The 22,510-nt window shown below is 41.6% G+C and overlaps 1 protein-coding gene across 10 annotated transcripts in view; it reads left to right on the forward strand.

The window, feature by feature from the left end:
- Window positions 1-1,355: 1,355 nt before the first annotated feature.
- Window positions 1,356-22,510, forward strand: part of SMG7 (SMG7, nonsense mediated mRNA decay factor) — an 82,276-nt gene continuing 61,121 nt past the window's right edge. For 6 of the 10 annotated variants that reach the window (XM_021707197.1, XM_021707198.1, XM_021707202.1 and 3 more), the window contains exon 1: window positions 1,507-1,783. Coding sequence is in view for 3 of the 10 variants with exons in the window: in XM_008074419.2 (XP_008072610.1) it covers window positions 1,755-1,783 (29 nt within the window). In the remaining 7 variants the exon portion in view is untranslated. Of the gene's footprint in view, window positions 1,784-22,510 lie in introns of all 10 variants that reach the window. The other 4 variants (XM_008074423.1, XM_008074425.1, XM_008074419.2 and 1 more) reach the window with 3 other exon arrangements.

Consider the following 22,510-nt stretch of genomic DNA (forward strand, 5'->3'; position numbering starts at 1 on the left):
ATTTACCCCATTTTTTATTTCTGCTTTTTAGCTCCACATCCTCCATACAAAATTGCACATAAAAGGGATTCAAAAAGACTTTCCTGCTGATGTACCTAAGGGTCTTCTTGATACTCTTTTACCCCATGTTTTCTTCTCTAACCCAATGACATAGTGACAAGTTCTCAAACACGGCAGGCCCGTGAGAAAAGAAGGAAGGCTGCAGAGAGGAGGGAGGAACTTGGAAGCCTGCCTTTAATAGGCAGCGGGGACGCCTATAACAGGGATGGCAATGGCCTCTCTCTGCGGTCCCAGGTTTAAATTGCTCGAAAGCCCACCTGCTAGTCTTCTAGGCTGTGTTCCCTCCCTCACCCCAGCCGCCCCGCCGCAGGCTCGTTGAAGCTGGGGTCAGGAGGGTGATGTGGAGCGGGGTGCACTTCAGGGAGAGGTCGACCCACCATAAGAATCGGACGTCCCTGCTGGCAGGAGAGGGATCACGGCCGTCGTGTGCCGCTCTCCTCCCTTGGGCACCCCGTCCAGGCGGAATCCCGCCTCCCAGAGTCCAAGGCAGTTGTGGGGGAAACCCCTAGCCCTTCCCCGCCGCCGCCGCCTCGCCCTCCTGGCTCCAGCCCGCGCCCATCAGCATGCAGGCCCCGCATCTTCTCCGCAGGCCCGGCCCTCTCCATGCCCGTCTCTGAGAGGAAGCTATGGAGGTGGTTCCCGGGCACCGGCGGGTGGAAAAGCCCACGGTGAATGAATGCCTGGGGTGCTCCCCAAAATTGCTGTGGGAAGGAGGGAGGGAGGAGGAAATGTACCTCCCTCCTGGGAGAACTACTCGATTCCCAACCCGGGGGAGACCTCTAGATGGAAGGGAAGCCGAGGGGGAACCCTGGGCGGTTTCCCAGGAATCCATTCCAAGGGAAGGATCACCCTGTCTGCACACACCGGTTACTATGACAATACAACCACAGCCTTCAGTTGCCATGGCAGCTGCTGTCCAATCCGATTGGTCTCCTTTCTCGTCCCCTTGGGCTCCACCCTATGCCCTCCAACAATCTCCCAGCGTGCTTGGGGCGGGGCCTCCGCGAAGAGGAGGGGATCCTTCGCGTCACTCTCTAGAGCGCGAGGAGGCTAGAGTCGAGGGACTGCCGGGCGGAACTGTAGGTGGAAAGGACGGAGTTTCCGGTGGGGAAGAGTGAAGGAGTTGAAAAAGGAAGCGAGAACTCGGGTGGTGGAAAGACGGGGGAAGACTTTGAGTGTAACTCGCGGTTGATTCGGGCTCGATGTTCTCGGTGAGGCTGGAATTGCCCCCTCGCGCGGGAGGAGAGGGTAGGATCGGCAGGAAGCCACAAAGCGCCACCAGTAGGTGGCTCAGCAGCCACACGGGCGCCACACAGTTTGTCGATCCCAAGAAGGAGCACTGCAGAGAGGCGGAAACCACCGGGAGGGACCGGCGCCGCTGAAATCTCGCGAGAGGATCCCCCACTTCCTTCCTCCGCTTCTCCCTCCTCTTTCCCCCTCCCCCTTCCCTTCTCCCTCCTCCTCCCCCTCCCGGGTCGGAGTGTCCCTGCGCCCCACGGGCCCCGGAGCAGCAGCTACAGCAGCTTTCCCCGCTCCCTCCTCCTCGCCTCATTCACCCCCACCCCCCCGCCGAGCGAGGAGGAGCCGGAGGAGAGGAAGATGGCGGCGGCCGCCAGCACCCGCGGTGCCGCGGGGCCGCTCCGAGGAGCCTGAGAGACCCACGGAGGCTTCGCGGGAAGACGCGGCGGCGGAGGATGAGCCTGCAGAGCGCGCAGTATCTCCGGTGAGCGCCGAGGCCGGGCCGGCCGTAGGGGGAGCGGGCGAGGGCTGGGGCACGGAGCAAGACACCGAGGCGGCGCGTCCGCGGCGGCGGGGGAGTTGCTGCGTCCTCTCCACCCGGGGCAGGGAGGCGGGGGCTGCGGGGGGCGGGGGGCTGCGGGAGGGGGCGGAGCAGGCACACACATGCCCGCACGGGCGCCGGGTGCTCGGCTCCCGCGAAGCCGGCCTGTCCCGGGAGGCGGAGGGGAGCGTGAGAACGTGTGCGCGCTCGGGCTCTCGGGCTCGCCAGCGCGGGGTGGGAGAGGCGCCCGGGGAGGCGGCGGCGACCCCGAGTGGAGGTGGGTGTGGGGGAGCATCGTGGAGTGGCGTGGCGTGGGATTGACCGGAGCGGTGCCTGAGGAGAGGACGGGGAGGAAGTCTGCACACCTGGGGTGAGTGTGGGGGACGGGGGAGAGCGAGGAGGGAGAGACTGCAGGAAACTGGAGCTTGTTCATTCTCGGGTTGGGAGTACTAGGGAATAATGTCATCTGTAGTTGGTTGGCTGGGTGGGGAGGGGAGAGGTGGGAGAAGGGAAGTAGATGGGGGTGGGGGGAGGAGATGGGGAAAAGGGAGGTACTGTGGACAAGCCTGGGTTCTCCAGAAGAAACTGGGTTAGAATCCATGTAGTCGGAAGATACCATTCTGAGAGTCCTGTGCTTTCACTAAGAGTGTAACTTGTATGTCGGAGGTAGACGCTGGGTTTTGTGTGTGTGTGTGTCTGTGTGTCTGTCTGAGGTGGGGGGAGGGCAGCAATTGATGGACATTTCAGGAAGGAGGAGATGCAGATGCATTGGAACTTAGTATGCAATGGCGAGAGCGTATTGAATGGAAAGATAGAAGCTATTATGCAGCCAGAAAGGTTCCACGGAAGCTGAGTAACGACTTGGAGGTAGAGGTAAAGAGGATGAAAAATCTTGATGGCGAGAAAAATAAGATTATTAGAGCCTGAAACTAATTGGGGAGTTGCTACAGCTTAGAAAAGAGGAAGACCTTAAAACTGGCTTTTTGTCTTTCAGGAGCAGAAGTAAGAGAGGCAGGCAGTACGGGAAGATGTTTTTAAAAAGTGGTTTCACACCTTACAGAGGAGGAAATCGGATGACGTAGAAGTCTGAAATGAGCGTAAAAGTCACCTTAGTTTAGTGAAGTGAAAGTATTGATGTGTACAGATCTCTATATGACTATTCCAAGAGAAGGTGTGCAGTTACATGATATGTAGGGTGGCTGTTTCAAAGTAGTAATAGTTTTGTTAAGAAAAGTATGGAGAGGAGAGAAAGATGAGATTGCTGAACTGTGCTTGAATGGTTGAAGTTAACACAACATGTATGGCCAAGGCCAATGACCATAGGACAGTTGGAATGATACTTGTAATTTAAGGCCCTTTTTTTCTCAATTGTTTCTTTGTTCTTTAATATAGCAGATAAACTTAATAAATACAGCTATGACAAAGAGTTGTGGTAGGTGCTATAGATGAATATGGAACCATTAGGGTAGTGATTACTCTTAAGGAATTTGCAGTTTAGTTCTATTGGGCAAGTAAGTTAATAGCACAGAGTATGATATAAGTCCCATAAGAGACAGCGGTTGTTTCTAGTCCAAAAGCAGGAGATTACCTGAGCAACTGAGGGGAATCCGGAAAGGATTTGTTCATTTGCTCATTCATATACTCATGATTCATCAGTTTTGTTGATTCGCCTGTGTGGCAGACCTTGTATAACATCTAAGACTAGAAAAGTAAGAATTCTACCCTTTTTAAAAAGAGCTTGAAGTTAATTGAAGAAAATAGCACTTAAAATGAACTTTAGGGATAAATGAATGTAGATTGGGAAGAGGGGGTACCAAATGTAAGGAGACTGAGCAGGAATAGGTAGATAGGGAAGTTGAAGAGGGAGGAGTGTCCTCCACTTAGACAAGAATGTAGGGTGATACAGCTGGAAACTCTTAGATAGAGTTGTGTAGATTATCAAGTTTGACCCCTTACAAATAAAGTGAGCTCAAAGAAGTTAAAATTGTTGACTGGGCATAGTGGTTTATGTCTGTAATCTCAACCCTTTGGGTGGCGGAGTTCAAGACCAGCCTGGGCAACATGATGAGACCTTGTCTCTACAAAAAAATTTTAAAAATTGGCTGTGTGTGGTGGTGCACACCTGTGTTCCCAGTTCTTCAGCAAGCTGAGATGGAAGGATTGCCTGAGCCCAGGAGATTGAGGCTGTGGTGAGTGTGATTGTGCCACTTTGCACTCCAGCCTGGGTGGCAGAGTGAGACCTTGATTTAAAAAAAAAGATTTTTGAGGATCATGTAGCTAGCTCAAATTAACTCAAATGTAGATCTTCTAACTACATATCAGCTATACTATGCTGCATGTGTGTGTTCATCCATTCTTTTCACAGATATATACTGAGAGCTCTATATTCTGGGTGCTAAGGATACACTGATGAACCAAAAGGTGAACGTGGGTCGGTATCTTCTAGTAGAAGGACACAGAGTCAATAAACATGAGCAGTAAAATATGCATCAGATGGTCACAAGCACTAAGAAGAAAAGTAAAGACAGGTGATCAGGGAATGCCTATTTGAAAAGGTGACCATATTTAAAAGGGTCTTGATTTTTATGTTCTATAATTGATAGTTAAAATGTGTGGACAGGCTGGGCTCGGTGGCTCAGCCTGTAATCCTGCACTTTGGGAGGCCAAGGTGAGTGAATTGCCTGAGCTCGCGGGTTCGAGCAGGCTGGGCAACTTGATGAGAACTCATCTCTACAATAAATTTAAAAAAATCAGCTGGGCATGGTAGCGCATGCCTGTAGTTCCAGCTACTTGGAAGGTTGAGGCGGAAGGATCGCTGGAGCCCAGCAGGTTGAGGCTGCGGTGGCCAGTAGCGCACTCCAGTCTGCGCGACAGAGTGAGGCTCCAACTCAAAAAAAAAAAAGTGTGTAGACAATGGAGAATCTGAGATGATTTGTTAGAAGGGAATTAACACGTTCATGGTATGTGTTCAGGAAATGAATCTGTTTGTGAAATGTAATGGTAGACACTTAGGGCCAGAGATGACTTAGTGGCAGTAGGTCTAGAAAGGTAAAGGTATGGTGAAAGGCAGATTGAGAGAGTAGTAGTGCTTTTAATGGGAAGATCAGTGGGCTTTGAGAGGCTTCTGTGTTAATATGGGGTTTTTGTTGTTGTTGTTTTGAATTGGAGTTTCACTCTGTTGCCCAGGCTAGAGTGCAGTAGCACATTTGTGGCCACCGCAACCTCGATCTGCAGGGCTCAGGCAATCCTTCTGCCTCAGCCTTCCAAGTAGCTGGCACTACAGGCATGTACCACCATGCCTGGTAGTTTTTTTTTTTTTTTAAATGTAGAGGTGAGGTCTCACCAAGTTGCCCAGGCTGGTCTTGAACCCCTGGGCTCAGGCAATCCTCTCACCTCTGCCTACCAAAGTTCTGGGATTGCAGGCGTGAGCCACTGCCCCCAGCTCCTAAAGCTTCAAGGAGTCCTGTAACACATGCAGATTTTAGTCTACATGGTTCATGGAGTCTTCCTCCTACCTCTGACATGGGAGGGAGACTTATCATTAGTTGTAGAATCAATGGTAGACAGCTTGAGCTTGAGATAAATTTAGTTCTTTGAAGAGGGAGAAAAGAAAAAGAATGAACACAATGTTTAGTTAACCTCTGTTTTCCAGCTAAAAGTGAACAGGCAAAATGGGAGAGGCGTAATGGCCTAGGGTCTCTTAAAGATTCCTGGGAGCCAATCTTGTCTCAGTCTTGTGCATCTGTCCTAAGTAAATAAAGCAGATCTTATGCCTGTTGGAAGTCTGGGACCGAGGTGTTGGTCCCAGAAAGGCTCGTGCTAGTCTGAATTTACCTTCTCTTCTTTTAGATAATCATTCCATTTAAAGTCTGTTGTGGGGAGAGTAGACTTTAGGGGGAAGCATTATGTTCACTTTCTTTGAAAATAGAACTCTTGGTTGTTATAATAGACAACTCAGGGAGGATGCAGAGTATTGCTGAATGAATGTGGTTGGGGGAGTAGCAGTTATTGTGACCTTGACTTTAAGAAGAGTTTTCTTGCCTACTTTTGTCGGTGGTGGAAGACCATGACTGGGCAGTTTTAAAACTGCATAGCTACAGATTCTTCCTCATGTAGGAGAAAATTAGTTTTGTCTCAGCTGAATTTTAATTTGTTAGAGTAAATGAGCTGGGATGTCTGATGTTGAAATGGTGGGGTGGTGGGAAACCAGGGAGCAAGATGGCAGTTTCAAAACAGTGAGAAATGAGGATATGAAATAAACCATAGACTGAGAAAGAGTAGGAATTCAACATTGAGACTGTATTAGTCTCAAGTTATAGGAATGGAGCAGAGATAAAAGGAAGAAAATCTGTTCCTCTATATTGTATCGAAGGTGATATTCTGGGCAAGAAAGAATAATGAATTTTTTTGGTTAGAAGGTAAGCGTCTTTTTTTAAAATAATAGTATATAAGACTCCCATCTAAATAAGTAAGTTGAAGATACTTTCTTACATTTAAAAAAATGGTCTTAAATGTGAGGGTTCTAGGATGAATAACACTGGGATTTTATTACGCAAATTGAAGGAACATTGAGAGTATTTTCTCTTGATTTATGACAAAATGAAAGATTTTAAAAGACTTTTGACACCTCTGTTGAGTAGAAGAAAAGATTGTATTGAATATAATTCATTTGGTGGGGGTGGGAGAAGGGTGAGGATAGGCCATACATGAGAATAGTAGGTGGGGTATAATATCATGCTTTAAAAGAATGGCATTTAAAAAAAAAAATAGAAATGTGAAAATTAACATATCGAAGTCGGAAAAGCAGAGGTTGGGGGAAGTATTAAAGACAGAGAAGACATCATCAAAATTGTTTTGGAAGATGAGAAAGTAGAATAATTATAGCCATAGGGAATACTAGTCAAACAGGTCAAATCCTGTTACAAAAGGTGGCACAGGTGCCACTGAATGACATCTGCTGCCGTTGTGGAAAGCACTGTTCATGCTCTGTACTCCTCTGCCGTTCCTCCTCCTGCCACTGTTCTCTTTTGTCTTTAATTTCTTCCTATGCTGTAGGTGTTGCAGTGCAATCCACTTGAAGTTGATTCCTGTTTGTTGACTCCTTTGCAGGAAAAACTCAGAAGTTGTTTTGTTAGTTTTTTTGTTTTGTTTTTTTGTTTTTGCATAGTACATTGTAGTGAAGAGGCTGCAAAACTTTGTCAGAGGTAGAAATAACATAATGGCCACAGGGTTGTTTTCTGAGTCAGCATAAATATGGTTGTCATTTAAATAGTATTTAAACCATTCAATATATTGTAAGATAAAAAGTGTGACTATAAATCTCGGGACAGAGAGACTGAATGCCTGAGGCTCAATAAATCTATATAAATCTGTGTATATTTATATAGATTTGTTGAGCAAACTACGAGACCACTTACTAGTCTATTCACAATAATTCGGCAGCTAGTCTGGGGAAGAGGAACAGGGAAGAAAGTGAGAGCATTGGGAGAAAAAAAAAATATATATATATATATGGCTTTATAGGATAGTCTCCAGGTTCTTAAAGAATTTAGTAATGCGAGGCCAGACAATCACTGTCTCCCAAAGCTTCAAGGAGTCCTGTACCACATGCTGATTTTAATCCAAATGGTCCATGGAGTCTTCTTCCTCCTGCCCCATTCTGTTCCCCACCATGCATTTACTTTATTGGATATAAGGTAGCGTTCATCCCAGAATATCAGCCAAATATCGCTTAATTAGGTAAAATTATTTTAAATAAATGTTTCTTGAGGCTTATAAGTATTTATTATAATAGTGTTAATTGTGTACTATGTGCTTGGATATTGACTGGCTAAATTATTTTGGCAGTTAATTTCTGCTTCCCTTGTGGTTTCAGTTGGATTCAAAATGTAAACTTCCTAGCCTAGCTTTTGTGTAATTTCTTTGCTTTAACAGTTGCTTTCTTCTGCCTTTATGGTAGATGAAGCAGTTGCTGAGTTTGTTGTTGTTGTTAATGGATATATTGCAGTAAGATCTGAACTCACTAGTATTGTCAGTTTCTCATGAAGCAGTTTTGGGCTGGAGAGCAGCTCGAACTTTAAAAGGGCTGATTTGTTTAATACTGGAGAAAAATTGTTTGTAGCCTCCAGCTACATGTCTAATCCTGACTGGCCTTTCACATTTTTGTATTGGTGGCTTGAGTAAGTGCCTGAAAGTTTAGGTGAGTTAGTTTAACTGATTGACCTTGTTCAAAGACTAAATTGTTAAGCCACTGCCTTGTAGATAGTGGATTATTTATCTATATGTAGGTATGTGGACATGGTAATCACATGTTGCCACTTAAGTTTTGCAATCAAATTATATTTTCACTTAGTTGCTGAATTATTGTGAATAGACTAGTAAGTGGTCTGGTAGATTGCTTAGTTACGATCTATATAAATATTATATTTATATATTTAAGTAACTAAAACATAGGGCTGGAATTTTCAGAAAATAAGTAACTTGATAAGTGAGCACTTGTAACCAACTTTTCTCTTGTTAGCATGTAAGTAGAGCTGCTTAGCAAGTGGTTTTTACTCTTCCTTCGACCCAATTTGTAGTCATTGGGAAGAGTTGACTCTATTAATTGTTTAAGAAAATTTTAGGAGTCTCAGGTAGACTATGTAGCAACTTTGAGTTTTTCTTGTCTGTTTCATTTAGAACAGGATTTCTCAACCTTGGCACTTAACTGATATTTTAGGTCAGATAATTCTTTGTTGTGAAGGTTGTCTTGAACATCGTAGGGTGTTTAGCAGCATCCCTGGTCTCTACTTATTAAATGCTAATATCATTTTCCTCATTGGTGGTAACCAGAAATGCCTCCACACATTGCCAGATGTTCCTGGGGATGCAAATTCATCCCCAGTTGAGAACCACTGATTCAGAAAATATTAGTAGGAAGGATAATGTATATACACAGAAGAGGTTCATTTTCTTTTTTTCTCCTCCTCTAAGTCACAGATTATTTCTTAAGATTTTCTTACCAGTTTTCTCTTAGGTAGTGATAGGCTAGTAACCATGTTCAGACTCTAGCCATAAACACTTGTACATATTTTAATTTTTAAAAAAAATCTCTGCTTTATTTTACTGGAAATTATTGTGCTGAGCTCAATTACAGGGGCTTAGCCATTGGTAAATTCAAAGGTACTGAGGAAAGACATTTAAGTAGCTGTAGTAGCATGTCAGCTGGTAAGTGCTGTGTTAGAGAAACAAAGGCACTGTGTGAGTGTAGGCAAGATTTTATTTCAGTGGAGATGAGGAGGGATGAGGAGAGTATCTATGAGGAGGTGACATTTTGTTTGAATATTGAAAGGATGGGATTTTAAAAAAACGAATATCGGACCAACTGACATTTCTGGTTGGAGGAACAAGCCATGCCTCCTTTATTCCAAATAAATTTCAAAAAAATTTATTCATTCATTTAATACATGGCATTAGTATTCTGATCAGATCTGATTTTTTTCTTAGATTAAAATTGGTTTATGGACAGAATAGTAGAGATGTGGAAGTGGTAGTTTTGAAGATTTGATGGCTAGTGTAGGCCTCAAGAAAGGAAAAGCGATTTTGTCAGGCAGGTTCCTACAGAGTCCCTTCCTTAACCTGTGCCCTTGATTGTATGCCTTTCCTCCAGGGCCTTATTTCAGTTGTGTTGCTCTCTTTCAGTCCTTTAAACGAGTTCTCTTTATTAGTCTTTTCTGTAAACCAGTCTAAATTTTCCCTTAATTGAGTCCTTTCCTGTTCTGACTTTCTATTTAAGCTTTGTCCTTCTTTGCCTTGTTTTATGGCAAACCATTTTAAGTTTGCCCTGTACTATGTTTTACCTTTTGTTGACCGTCTGCTTTTCCTTAATATTCAGCTATTTTTCCTGGCACTTTATTGGAATTGGGATTTCCAAAGATGCCAAAGACCTGATAATGGCCACGTTTATTCACTGATGATTGTTTTCCTTTCTTTCTTACACTTTTGTTTTTCTTTCTTTCTGTCTCTCTGTGTTCTTCCTCTCATATCTATCTTTCCATCCATCTCACCAATTAACATTCAGTTGGGACCAAGGTATATCCTAGGTCCCTGGGGATAAAAAGATAATATACCCTCAGCTGGGCTCAGTTGACTCAGCCTGTAGTCTCAGCACTTTGAGAGGCCTAGGCAAGTGAATTGCTTGAGCCCACAGGTTCGAGACCAACCCAGGCAACTTGGTGAGACCTCATCTCTACAATAAATAAAAAATTAGCTGGGCGTGGTAGCATGCACCTATAGTTTCAGCTGCTTGGAAGGCTGAGGCAGAAGGATCGCTGGAGCCCAGCAGGTCGACACTGGGATGGCTGTGAGTGTGCCATTGCACTACAGCCAGGGCGATGGAATGAGACTCCAGCTCCAAAAAAAGAAAGAAAGCAAGCAAGCTAGAGAGAATATACCCTCAAGTAATTTTACTAGACTTATAAGTAAGTACTTGATTGCCAAATAGTTCATTCTAGCTATGGTACAAACAGGACCTTCTGGGAAGTTCTTGAGCTCTGTCTGTTGCTTTCCCCACTGAGATTCCATGATAACTGATTACACTGCCCATACTGTTCAAATACTCTTCCAGCTGTTACCTTGCCTGCAGTGCTTCTCACAAGAAGGAAGCATTCACTTTGGACTTTAAGCAGTGCCCACTACTTTCTGTTTTTGGACTAACAATGTAACATCTCTGGGTCTTGAATTCTTCATCTGTAAAATGGAACATTGATCACATACAATTGCTGTCAGAGTTAAAATAACAAAGATTTACATGTGTTTAACAAATTCTGATTCTTTTTCAGCCTTCTCACCACCTGTCCCCCTGCAATGAATCTTTTGCATTGCTTCTATATTAATAGTCCTGAAAAAGCGTTTGTATATGGCTTTCACTTCCTTAAACTCTGGTATCGTTGGCCCTCCATAAAATGACCCTCATTTATCTCTGCCATGTGATCTCTCCTTATCCTTTTGTAGGAACCAACTGCCTTAGCCAGAGTAATCTCATTGTTTTCTATACATGGCATATCCTGCTTCAGCCTCTCTTTCCATATCGTTTCCCACATAGGGAGTGCCATCCTCCACTGACTCAGCTTAAGCTTCATCTTCTTGGTGAAGACTTCTTGTCTACTCTGGCGATTTCTGCATTCTTTGAACTTTGTAACATTTCCTGGCTCGTAGTCATTTGGTACCTATAATTTCTTAATTTGGTTATATATTTTTTTTAATATGTGACTTTGTCTCTGCAGCTAGATTATGATTGAAACCATGTCTTGGCATTTTTTTAATATACAGTGTACATAATAGGTGTTAAAGAAAATGTTCATGCTTTTGTTTTCACAAAACATTTAGGAATACTTACTGTATGACAATGGTATGCTTTGAGAATACAAAAATGAGCTGATTCTTGTTCTTTAGAATAGTGGTCTTCGGGGGGGAGAGATGTTACACAGATGTTTCAATATAATGTACTATAATAATTATATACTACGTTAAGTGTTTTCAAAGAATGCCATGAATATATTGAGGACAGTGGAACTTCTCCTGCATAGGGAGTTCAGAGAAAGCTTTTGGAGTTGAGTACTTGAGTTCAGTGTTTAAAGGATGAGTAGGACTTGGAAGGCTGAGGCGGAAGGATCGCCGGAGCCCAGCAGTTCGAGGCTGTGGTGGCTGGGAGCGGCCACTGCACTCCAGTCTGGGCGACAGAGTGAGACTCCAACTCAAAAAAAAAAGGATGAGTAGGATTAGCAGGTGAAAAAATAAGGGAAAAGTATACAGGCAGAGGAGTAAAATTAGTAAATGCCTCAGTACAGTGTGTTTGAGGAACTCTTTTTAAAAAAGTCATATTAGGAATAATTGAGAGTTTGGTTGATTGAGACTAGCAGTCAGGTTAGGTCTTGTAAATTAAAGAGACTTTAATTAGTCCCATCTCATTCTGCATTTTCTGGGGGAGTCTAAGATTCTCTTTCAGCGAAGGTTGTCGTTAATCTTAAGGGAGTAATTTATGTTTAAATGACTGGTATTGATTGTGCACATTTCTACTGGAATAGAGAGACAAGAGAAAGATTTATGTAATCCCTACAGTACTTGTGAGATATATAGGGGTTTAGATTTGCTCCTCATGCTTTTGTAAGTAGCATCTTCTTAGGTAAAAGTTAGTCATTTGGAACATTATTAAATTATTATATGGGAGATGGTGAGAGTTTAGTGAATACAGCATTGTGCCTCTGGTTTCACTTTCCTAGATTGCAGTTACCTGTTGTCTACATGGTTAGAAAATAGGTGAATGCAGTACAGTAAGATGTTTTGAGAGAGACCACATTCACATAATTTCGATTACAGTATATTATAATTTTTCCATTTCATTATTGTTGGTAGTCTCTTACTGTGATTAGTTTATAAAATAAACTTCACCACATGTATGTATGTACAGGAAGTAAATGTGGTTATATAGGATTTGTTACTATCTGAGGCTTCAGCCATTCTCTAGGGGTGGGACAGTGCCCACAGAGATGGTGTGGTGAACTACTGTATATGTGATTCTGAAAACAACTTGGGACTGATAGGACTTATTTTATAGAACCTTCACCTCTTGAGATAAGGAGACAGATTGGTGGTGGAATGAGGGAAGGAAGCATTGTGTAGCATCAGGGAGAAATAGCAGAAATGTGTAGTTACTGAGATTAAGTGAAGTCTCTTTGAATGTAACTTTTTCAGTCTGTCATAAAGAAACTTTGCAGACCTTTTTGGATAATTAGCGTCTTGTTCTCACAGTTCTTGATGGTATTTTCCTTCTGTGTGGTGTCTGTCTTAAGTCTGGAAGTATTATATTTAAATAACTGCTACATTGATATATTAATATCCTCAGTCTGATTTCTAAAACTCTCTGGGCTCACAGACCACGGAAGTTGAGGTTTTTTTCCTGCTTTCCTTTTCCCAAAGGCATAGTATTTCAGAGCTATGTTAGTTGGGATACAGTGTATTAGAATGCGTTTGTTTTACTAATATTGCCTCTTAGTAGGGTCATGAACTATTACTTAGTTTTTAATCAGGTGATCACCTAACCAAATTTTCTTTGAGATACTGTACAGTGATAGATTATTAGTAATGAGATAATCAAAGTAAAGTGCAACTGGAAGATAGTATTCAAAGAATGAGTTAAACACTGTTTATTTACTTTTTTTTTTGAATCAGGGTTTCACTCTGTCACCCAGGCTGTGACATGATCACGGCTTGCTGCAGCCCGACCTCCTGGGCTCAGCCAGTCCTACCACCTCAGCCTCCCAAGTAACTGGGAATACAGACAAGTGCTACCATGCTCAGCTAATTTTTTTGATTTTTTTTTTTTGTAGTGACAGGGTCTCACTATATTGCCCAGAATGGTCTCGAATTCCTAGGCTCAAGCAATCCTCCTGCCTCTGCCTCCTAAAGTGCTGGGATTACAGGTGTGACACTGCTCAGCTAAGTTTTTTGTTGTTGTTACTGGTGAAAAAAGTTAAAAAGCGTAATGTTAAAAGAATCACCACAGAATAAATTCAAATGTTAAAGAATATCTTAAGACATCTGTAAAAATTTGCACACACACAGGGCTCATGTAGTATATTTTAAAGTGAAATTTTGCACTAATATCTAATTCTATAAAATGTTTCTCGTTCTGTTTAGTTTTCAGTAACCAAAATGACAAATGTTACTTATTTGTCTAATGTAACCATAAGTTTTGTTTATTGATTAAAAAAAGGTTAAAACATTTAAGAAGCACAACTCAGATGATAAGGCATATTGGTCATAAATCTGACTTATAAGAGGAAAGGAAGCCGGGCTCGGTGGCTCAGCCTATAATACCGCGACTTGGGAGGCTGAGCTGAGTGGATTGCCTGAGCCCGCGGGTTCGAGACCTGCCTGGGCAACTTGGTGAGACCTCATCTCTACAATAAACCAAAAATTAGCCTGGTGTGGTAGCGCATGCCTGTAATTCCGGCTACTCGGAAGGCTGAGGCAGAAGGATTGCCGAAGCCCAGTAGGTTGAGGCTGCAGTGGCCAGGAGCGGCCACTGCACTCCAGTCTGGGTGACAGTGAGACTCCAACTCAGAAAAATAAAAAATAAAAAAAAAAAGAGGAAAGGAAAAGAAAATGTAACATATTAATTGCTTTCTAATTTTATAAAATAACTTACTAGTTTTGCTGTCTGTAAATTTTTTGCTTCCTAAGACAGCACAAGTTGAATGAGCATGGCCTTTACATTAAGGCTAGCCTAATTTGTGTTTAGGTTGTCCTGAGTTCAGATCAGCTATATACTCGCAATATGATCTTGAACCTCTCTAGTTTAGTTTTGCTGTGTATAAAATGACATGGTAGAATTACTGGAAGAATTACAAGAGAAGATATTTGCTGTAGTTCCCTTGATATCTGTGGGAGACTGGTTCCAGGACCCCATAGATATCAAAATCTGCAAATGCTCAAGTCCCTCATGTAAAATGATATATGTAGTATTTGCACATAACCTACACACAACCTCTCATACTTTACATTGTCTCTAAATTACTTATAACTACACCCAATGCGGTGTAATGCTGTATAAGTAGTTGTTATAGTGTATGTTTTTATTTGTATTTTTTAATTGTTGTATTCAAAATTATTTTTTTCCCAAATGAATGTTTTCCATCTGCAGTTGGTTGAATCCCAGATGCAGAACACTCAGATATGAAGAGCTGACTATTTCATACTCTACCACAATGAACCTCAAGCATTCTGCTTTTCTTTTTATCACTTTTCATTGTTTCCTTATACATGAAATTACAGTTAGTCTTTCCACTATTTTTGGCAGCTGGTGTGAAGCTACAAGTGATGGCACCTCTCAAAAATGTGTCACCATGAGTAATTCTCTCCTTTTAAATGTTTTTTTTTTTTGTATAATAATTTACTTGTTTTTGTGTTGCATTTGGGAGAGTTGTGCAATATATCCTGATGTAACCATATAGGTATACCCTTTTTTTTTTTTTTTTTTTGAGTTATAGTCTCACTCTGTTGCCTAGGCTGAAGTTCAGTGGAACAATCATGGCTCAGGCAATTCTCCCACCTCAGCCTCCTGAGTAGCTGGGACTATAGGCTCACACCATCATGCCTAGCTAATTTTTCAGTTTTGGGAGCGATGAGCTCTTTTTATGTTGCCCAGGCTGGTCTCTAACTCCTGGACTCAAGCAATCCCTCTGCCTCAGCCTCACAGAGTGTTGGGATTACAGGCATGAGCCACCATGCCCAGCCTTAGGTATACCCCTTAATATAAATCTTTGCAAACCTTTGAAGGGGATTCCTGAGTAAGTATCCTTTATTTGAAATTATTTTGGTATGTTATTTTATGATTTTATAAATAATGCTTGTAGGAATAATTTTTACCTGTTATTTGAAAGACTTCTTGATGATTACGCTTAGCTCCTCTGCCATATGGGTCCTGGGTTGGCTCTCATTCAGATGTAGTCTGGTGTACACTGACATACCTTTAGTTTTTTCAATTCTGGCATTGAGACTTGCATAGAGTAGCAGTGAGGAAGTGATAGAAGGCTGTTTGTTCTTTTGGACATGATTAATAATAGTATTAGCCAGCATTTATATTTTATGTTGTGCCAGATACTTTCCCAAATATTGTATGTTTTTTAACTCTTTGCATCTTCACAGCAGTCCTATGAAGTATATGCTACTATTGTTCTGTTTCACAGACAGGTAAACAGGTACAAAATAATTAAGCCTGACATCATGCACAAAGCGTCAGAGCTGAGTTTTGAACCTAGGAGTCAGGCTACAGAGTCCATCCATGCTTTTAACCGTACATCATACTGATTCTCTGTGTATCTGCATAGTTTTATAGTCTTACTTGCTTACAATTGTAAGATTTTGTTTTTATTTTTGTTTTGTATATATTTTGTATATTAAACATTATATAATATACCTAATTATGTATATAATCGGATCAAACTTTTCTCATCAATGTCAGCCTTCCTAATGCACTTATATTTTGGTGGATAATAAAGGAGAGAGGGCAGGATGGTTTTGTCAAAAAGCTTACTGAGGGGCACAGAAGGGGGAGATTATTTTTTTTATATTTGAAATAAATTCATTTAGACTGCTTACTGACTAGTTGACCAGCTCTTTCCCCCTTATTATAGCTATTCTTTCTGTAGTTTCTATTTTTATTATTACTACTCAGACCCAGTCTGTTTCTGAGGACCCTTGGGAATATTGAGAACCAGCTATTATAGGTGAAAATAGTGCTCACCCACCAGAGCTAATAGTACAGGTAGAGAATGACTTGCCAATGTTTGTGGATAACTTAACTAAAGAAAAGAAGGTCAAGCCGGGCTCGGTGGCTCAACCTGTAATCCCGCGCCTTTGGGAGGCTGAGGTGAGTGGATTGCCTGAGCCCGCAGGCTCGAGACCCGCCTGGGCAGCGAGACCTCATCTCTACTATAAATCAAAAAATCAGCTGGGCGTGGTAGCGCATGCCTGTAATTCCGGCTACTTGGAAGGCGGAGGCGGAAGGATCGCCGGAGGCCAGCAGGTCGAGGCTGCGGTGGCCGGGAGCAGCCACTGCACTCCAATGTGGGTGACCGAGTGAGACTCCAACTCAAAAAAGAAAAGAAGATCGGAACCCATTTTCCTCATTGACTTGGTAGAATAATTACAGAGGTGTTTGGGTGCCAGCTCTGACACTAAGGACTGCAATTTTGCATGTATGAAATTTAAATCTTAAATAATAACTTGCTTTGTTCAAAGGGAAAATTCAATGTGGCCTTTTAAAAGTAACAAATTACTTGCTGGGAACGGTGGCTCAAGCCTGTCATCCCAGTACTTTGGGAGGCTGAGGCGAGAGGATTGCCTGAGCTCAGGGGTTCGAGACCACCCTGGGCAACTTAGTGAGACCTCATCTCTACAATAAATGAAAAATAAGCCAAGTGTGATAGCACACGCCTCTAGTTCCAGCTACTTGGAAGGCTGAAATGAAAGGATCACCTGAGCCCAGCAGGTCAAGGCTGCGGTGGCCGTGAGTGTGCCACTGCACTCCAGCCTGGGCGACAGAGTGAGACTCCAACTCAAAAAAATAAAAGTAACAAATTACTAAAGCTGTACTGAAAAAAAATTTTTTTGGCCCTATTTTCCAAAGTTTATAAAGCTATAATTTTATATGTGGCCTGACATCTTTGAATTTACTTTACTTACTATTTTCCTTCTTAAACATATTGTCACCTGAAATGGAGATAGTACAACTGTGGTTAATTTAAGAAAAGGGACAACTTTCCTCTCCTTATTTCACAGTCTTCTTTCTTTTGTGTGACTTCACATTGTTCTTGAAAAGTTCCTTCTTTAGAGAGTCTTTCTGTTTATTCTCAGTCCACTTTCAAAATGCTGTGTTCAGCATTTTGTTCCCATGTTGACATATGAGAGGAGGGCTTTCTTTTCATTATTTTGGTACAAACTCAGAGCCATATCGACAGTAAGTGCTGACTAATAATGTATGAGATTGTACTTGCAGCAGACATTTGAATTATGTGAGTTTCTCAGAATAATTGACATAGCTCAGTCTTCAAGAAATGTTAGAGTCTGAATAATTAGTAATATTCTTCATTGTGATAAACAAAACTAAGCACACTGATTTAAGCAATGAAAAGAAGCAAAAACTGGCAGACAACTGCTCTTCTGTCCTGCCCATTGTGCCCTTCACAACATCTCTTTCCTTTAATAAATGTATCTTAATTAAAAACAAAAAAGAATAGAAACAAAAGCTGTATCATGGTCTTCTTAAGAAATGCTAATACTCTTGGGTCTTACTTATGGGGAGAGTATAGGAGTGTGTCTGTTGGGCTCTTAGTTGTGAGGAATAGAAGCAATGCTGACTCATTTAAGCATGAAAGAACTAGAGACCTAGACTCAACAGCTGTATTAGTTTCCTGCTGCTGCTGTCACACATTATCGCCAACATGGAGGGTTATAACAATACAAATATTGGCTGGGCATGATGACTCATGCCTGTAATCCCAGCACTTTGGGAGGCCGAGGCAAGGGGATCACTTGAGCCCAGGAGTTCGAGACCAGCCTAGGCAATATAGCAAAACCTCATTTCTACAAAAAATTGGCTGGGTGTGGTGTTGCATGACTGTAGTCCCAGCTACTGGGGAGACTGAGGCAGAAGGATCGCCTGAGCCCAGGAGGTCAGGGGTGCAGAGCCATGATCATGTCACTTGCACTCCAGCCTAGCAACAGAATGAGTGAGACCCTGACTCAAACACACACACACACGCGCGCGCGCACGTGCACACACACATTGCCTTATGGTTCTAGAGGTTAGAAGTTCAAAATGGGTCCTACTGGGCTAATGACAAGGTGCCATTCCTTCTGCATTCCTCTAAGGGAAATCCTCCCTTTCCAGCTTTTGAAACTGCCTGTGTTCCTTGGCTTATGGCCCACTTCCATCTTCAAAGCCAGTGATCACATTACTCTACCTTCTACTTCCCTCATCATATCTTCTCTGACTCTCCTACCTCCCTCTTTCACTTATTTTTTTAAATTTAGTATTCCTGACCACAAGAAGCAGCACTGTTTTTTTTTAAATTTAGTATTTCCCCTTTTTCACTTATAAGGGTTCAAGTGATTACATTGAACACATCTAGATAATCCAGTATACCCTCCTTTTCTTGAAATTTTTAACTTAGTCACATGTGAAAAGTCCCTTTTGTAGGTAACATTCAGAGGTTCTGGGGATTAGAATGTAGGCATCTCTGGGGAGCCATTATTCTGCTTTCCACAGTAGCTGTACGGCCTGGAATAGTACCTCAAAACACACCTTGGAATTCAGCCTGAGTTCTATACAGAACCCTGATTCTAGCCATAACTTGCATCCATGACACCACTCATGCCGGCCCACTGCTAATGGAAATTGGATGTAGTTGCTTCTGCTATTCAGAATGGATTAACCACAGTCATCATTTGCTGTCATTACTCCCACTTAAATGTGGGGTTGGTGTGTTCATTGATGGAGCCTGAATCATATGTCTATACTTGCAGGAGAAACTGGTAAATCTATAGTGGGAAGCAGGTTCTGCCTCATAAATTTTGGGGATTTCTCAGAAATAGGAAGGGAGATTAAGATGCTGGACTTCTAAAAAGAATACCAGCCAGAGAGTGCATATAAGTACAGTTGAGAGTCATCGATATGAAGATTCTGTTCATGTGACAGACTAGCAGAAATACACAGATTAGTGAGAGACATTTCTTTTTCTGTTCTGGTGCCAGTCAGATAGGAAGTCACAGAAGTAACCACCTCTGGAGGTTGCCCTGTGCCCCAAATCATTGTGCTATGTGAAGGTTTTTCATTTAGTGTATTTCTCATCTGTTCACCAAAATTTGCTGTTGGGTTTCAAATAGTGACATGAAAATAGTTGGTAGAGAAAGGTAGGTAGGTTTTGAGACTTTCCTCTTTTCCCTTTGTGGGTTATCAGCAGCAGTGGTATCGATACATAGTTGTGCTATCCAATATGGTAGCCACTGACCAAATGTGGCTGTTTAAATTTATTTAAAGGAAATGAAATTTAAAATTTGGTTTCTTAGTCCCACTAACTGTGTGTCAAGTGCTTATGTGGCTAATGGCTACCATATTGGACAGCCCAGGTCTATACCAGTGGTATAGCATATTTATCGTCTGAGGGTCAATCCATGAAAAATAAAATGTTTTAAAGTTTTTTTTTAACCTTCTGGTTATTTTTTCTTTTTCATATGGTGCTTTAGTGTTCACAATGTTATGCACATGTATTACATGTTTTCAGTGAAAAAAGAAACCCTGCAAAATAAGTGTAATTAACCCTTATTTTTCATATAGGAAATTGAATTCAGAGAGACGAAAGTTCAAACAGCAGAGTTAAACAGGGCCTGAGTTATTTACTTAGTTCTACTCATTGCACTATAAAATACCTAGAGTGCTAAGTGCTGTGTTAAAAATTATATGATACAGAAAAAGCTAGCTGCTCTGCCCAGATCTGGTCCTCAGTCTCAGGTTCTTGTTGAATTTTCCTGCTTGGGCTGGGCAAGGTAGGACAAGTGGAGTAACCTTGGAAGTGGCTAAGTATAGTTTCCCTGAGAGCTGGTTACCGGGTACTCTTGCTGTTGTACTTGTAACTCCTAGGTCCTGCAGCTTGCGTTGAGGCCTCACCCTCCTAAGGAAGGATTTGGCTTTTCTCAGAGGGTGTTCCCCAGCCCCCCCACCCTCGCAATTTCAAGCTATAGCTCCACTAGATTATTTCATATATTGAGTTTCTTGTTGCCTCCTCCCACAACTGAGATCATGAATATAAGCTTCACAAGACTAGGAAACTTCTGCACTTTCCTCACTGCTGTATCCCAGGGGGGAAAGGTGCCTAACATATTGTAGGCCCTAAATATTTGTTGAAGGAATCAGTAGTTAATTCCATTCTACAATTGTTTATATCTGTGAGCAAGGTAATCACCTCTGGAGGTTCCCCTGTGCCCCAAATCATTGTGGTTTTAGGAATTAGAAGTTTTTGTGTAATCTCTTCTCATATTGTTAAAATAAGCAATCCTCTCATGAACAGCTTATTTATCTGCACTAAGTATAGTAATTACCAGCTGCCTCTAGCTGTTGAGCACGAGGAACTGAATTTTACCTTTTTTTAAATTTTGAGTTGGGGTCTCACTTTATTGCCCAGACTGGAATGCAGTGGCACACAGGCTCACGACCACCGGCGTCGACCTGCTGGGCTCTGGCGATCCTTCCGCCTCAGCCTTCCAAGCAGCCAGAACTACAGGTGTGCTACCTGTAGTTACTACCACATCCAGCTGATTTTTTGATTTATTGTAGAGATGATGTCTTGCCAAGTTGCCTGGGCTGGTCTCGAACCCGCGGACTCCTACAATCTACTTGCCTCGGCCTCCCAAAGTGCTGGGATTACAGACTGAGCCTGGCCATGAATTTTACATTGTATATTAATTTAAATGTTAAAAATTTATACTTGAATTATTAGAAAACTTTTTAAGTATGTTTGGGACCACTTGGGTATGTAAATCTACCTTTTCAACAGTAAATTTTATGAAATCTAAATATAGGTCAAGTATATCTGAGAAAATTTACTGAATTGAGGTGCTATATTTGTAAAATATACAATAGAGTTTGACAGTATGGAAATAATTTTAAATGCTTTATAATTTTTGTGTTGATTACATGTTGAAATGCTAGTATTTTGTATATGTTAGGTTGAATAAAATATGTTAGTAAAATTAATTTTACTTTTTTATTTTGAGTTGGAGTCTCACTTGGTTGCTCAGGCTGTGATGCAGTGGCCCCAGCATCGACCTGCTGGCCTCTGGTGATCCTTCCACTTCAGCCTTCCAAGTTTCTGGACCTATAGGCGCGTGCTACCATACCCAGCTAATTTTTTAAAAAATTTATTGTAGAGACAAGGTCTCACCATGTTGCCCAGGTTGATCTCGAACCCGTGGGCTCAGGCAGTCTCTCGCCTCAGTCTCCCAAAGTACTGAAATTACAGGCTTGAGCCATTGCTCCTGGCCAATTTCACTTTTTAAAAACTTTTTTCTGTGGCTACTAGAAAACTTAAAATTACATAAGTGACTCATATGTCTTTCAGTTGGCCAGTAGGTAGTGACTATAAGAAGTTTCCATTCAAAGATTTTTATGTGTTTGAAAAAACTTTTTTGGTGAAATCATATTTATTAGCCTGTGGTTTTATTTAGTATATACTTTAAAAAATACACAAATCGTAACTACATTCATTCAACATATTTAGGGAAAAGTAATACATAGTTTGGGAGAATTATAACACAGAGATTAATTGAAGAAATAATATGTTAGAAATAATAATATTTCTAACATATATGTTAATATTATATGTTAAATAATAATATGTTAGAAATAATATGTTTACATTCATTCAACATATTTAGGGAAAAGTAATACATAGTTTGGGAGAATTATAACACAGATTAATTGAAGAAATAATATGTTAGAATGTAGTATCTGCCATAAGAAGTCCAAAATTGAAGTGTTCTCAGAAAAATGTGAGATTTTATGAAGGATATATCATCACCTACAAATAGTAATTTTGTGGTGAACTAGAGAAGGATATTCTGGCAAATATTATAATAATTATATAATAGTAGAAGAGTCAGAAGTGTCTGAAGCATAGTTCATGAAGGGAGGGAGAAGGCAACATGGTTGCAAGATAAATTTGGGCATGTGAATGGCCAGGCTACTTAGTTTAGGCTTCATTTGTTTTTGTGCTGGAAGTTGATGTTTTTAGAATTGTTTGGTATCATAAATTTGGAAACTCTGTACAAGTGAAATCATGGACACCATTGGGGTAAACTGCCACAATTCATGTAAGAGACAATGAGAGTCTGAATCAGGATACTGAGAAACACCAATGATTGTGATATTCCAGGGTTTGTGACTAGTTACTTGTGTGTGAGTGAGAGGGAAGAAATTTGTTGATGATCAGTTGAAATGGCCTTGGAGAAATATTAGCACTTTTAATGGAAATGGTTAATAAAGTATGGATGTTGAAGGGAATATTTAATGAATGTCTGTGGTGAGATGCTAATAGGCAATTAGAAAGGGACTGTGGCCTGAGCTGGGTTGAA

This window comes from Carlito syrichta, unplaced genomic scaffold (assembly GCF_000164805.1).
Source record: "Carlito syrichta isolate Samal-C Ts95f unplaced genomic scaffold, Tarsius_syrichta-2.0.1 Scaffold316427, whole genome shotgun sequence".
In the NCBI taxonomy this organism is placed as follows: Eukaryota; Metazoa; Chordata; class Mammalia; order Primates; family Tarsiidae; genus Carlito; species Carlito syrichta.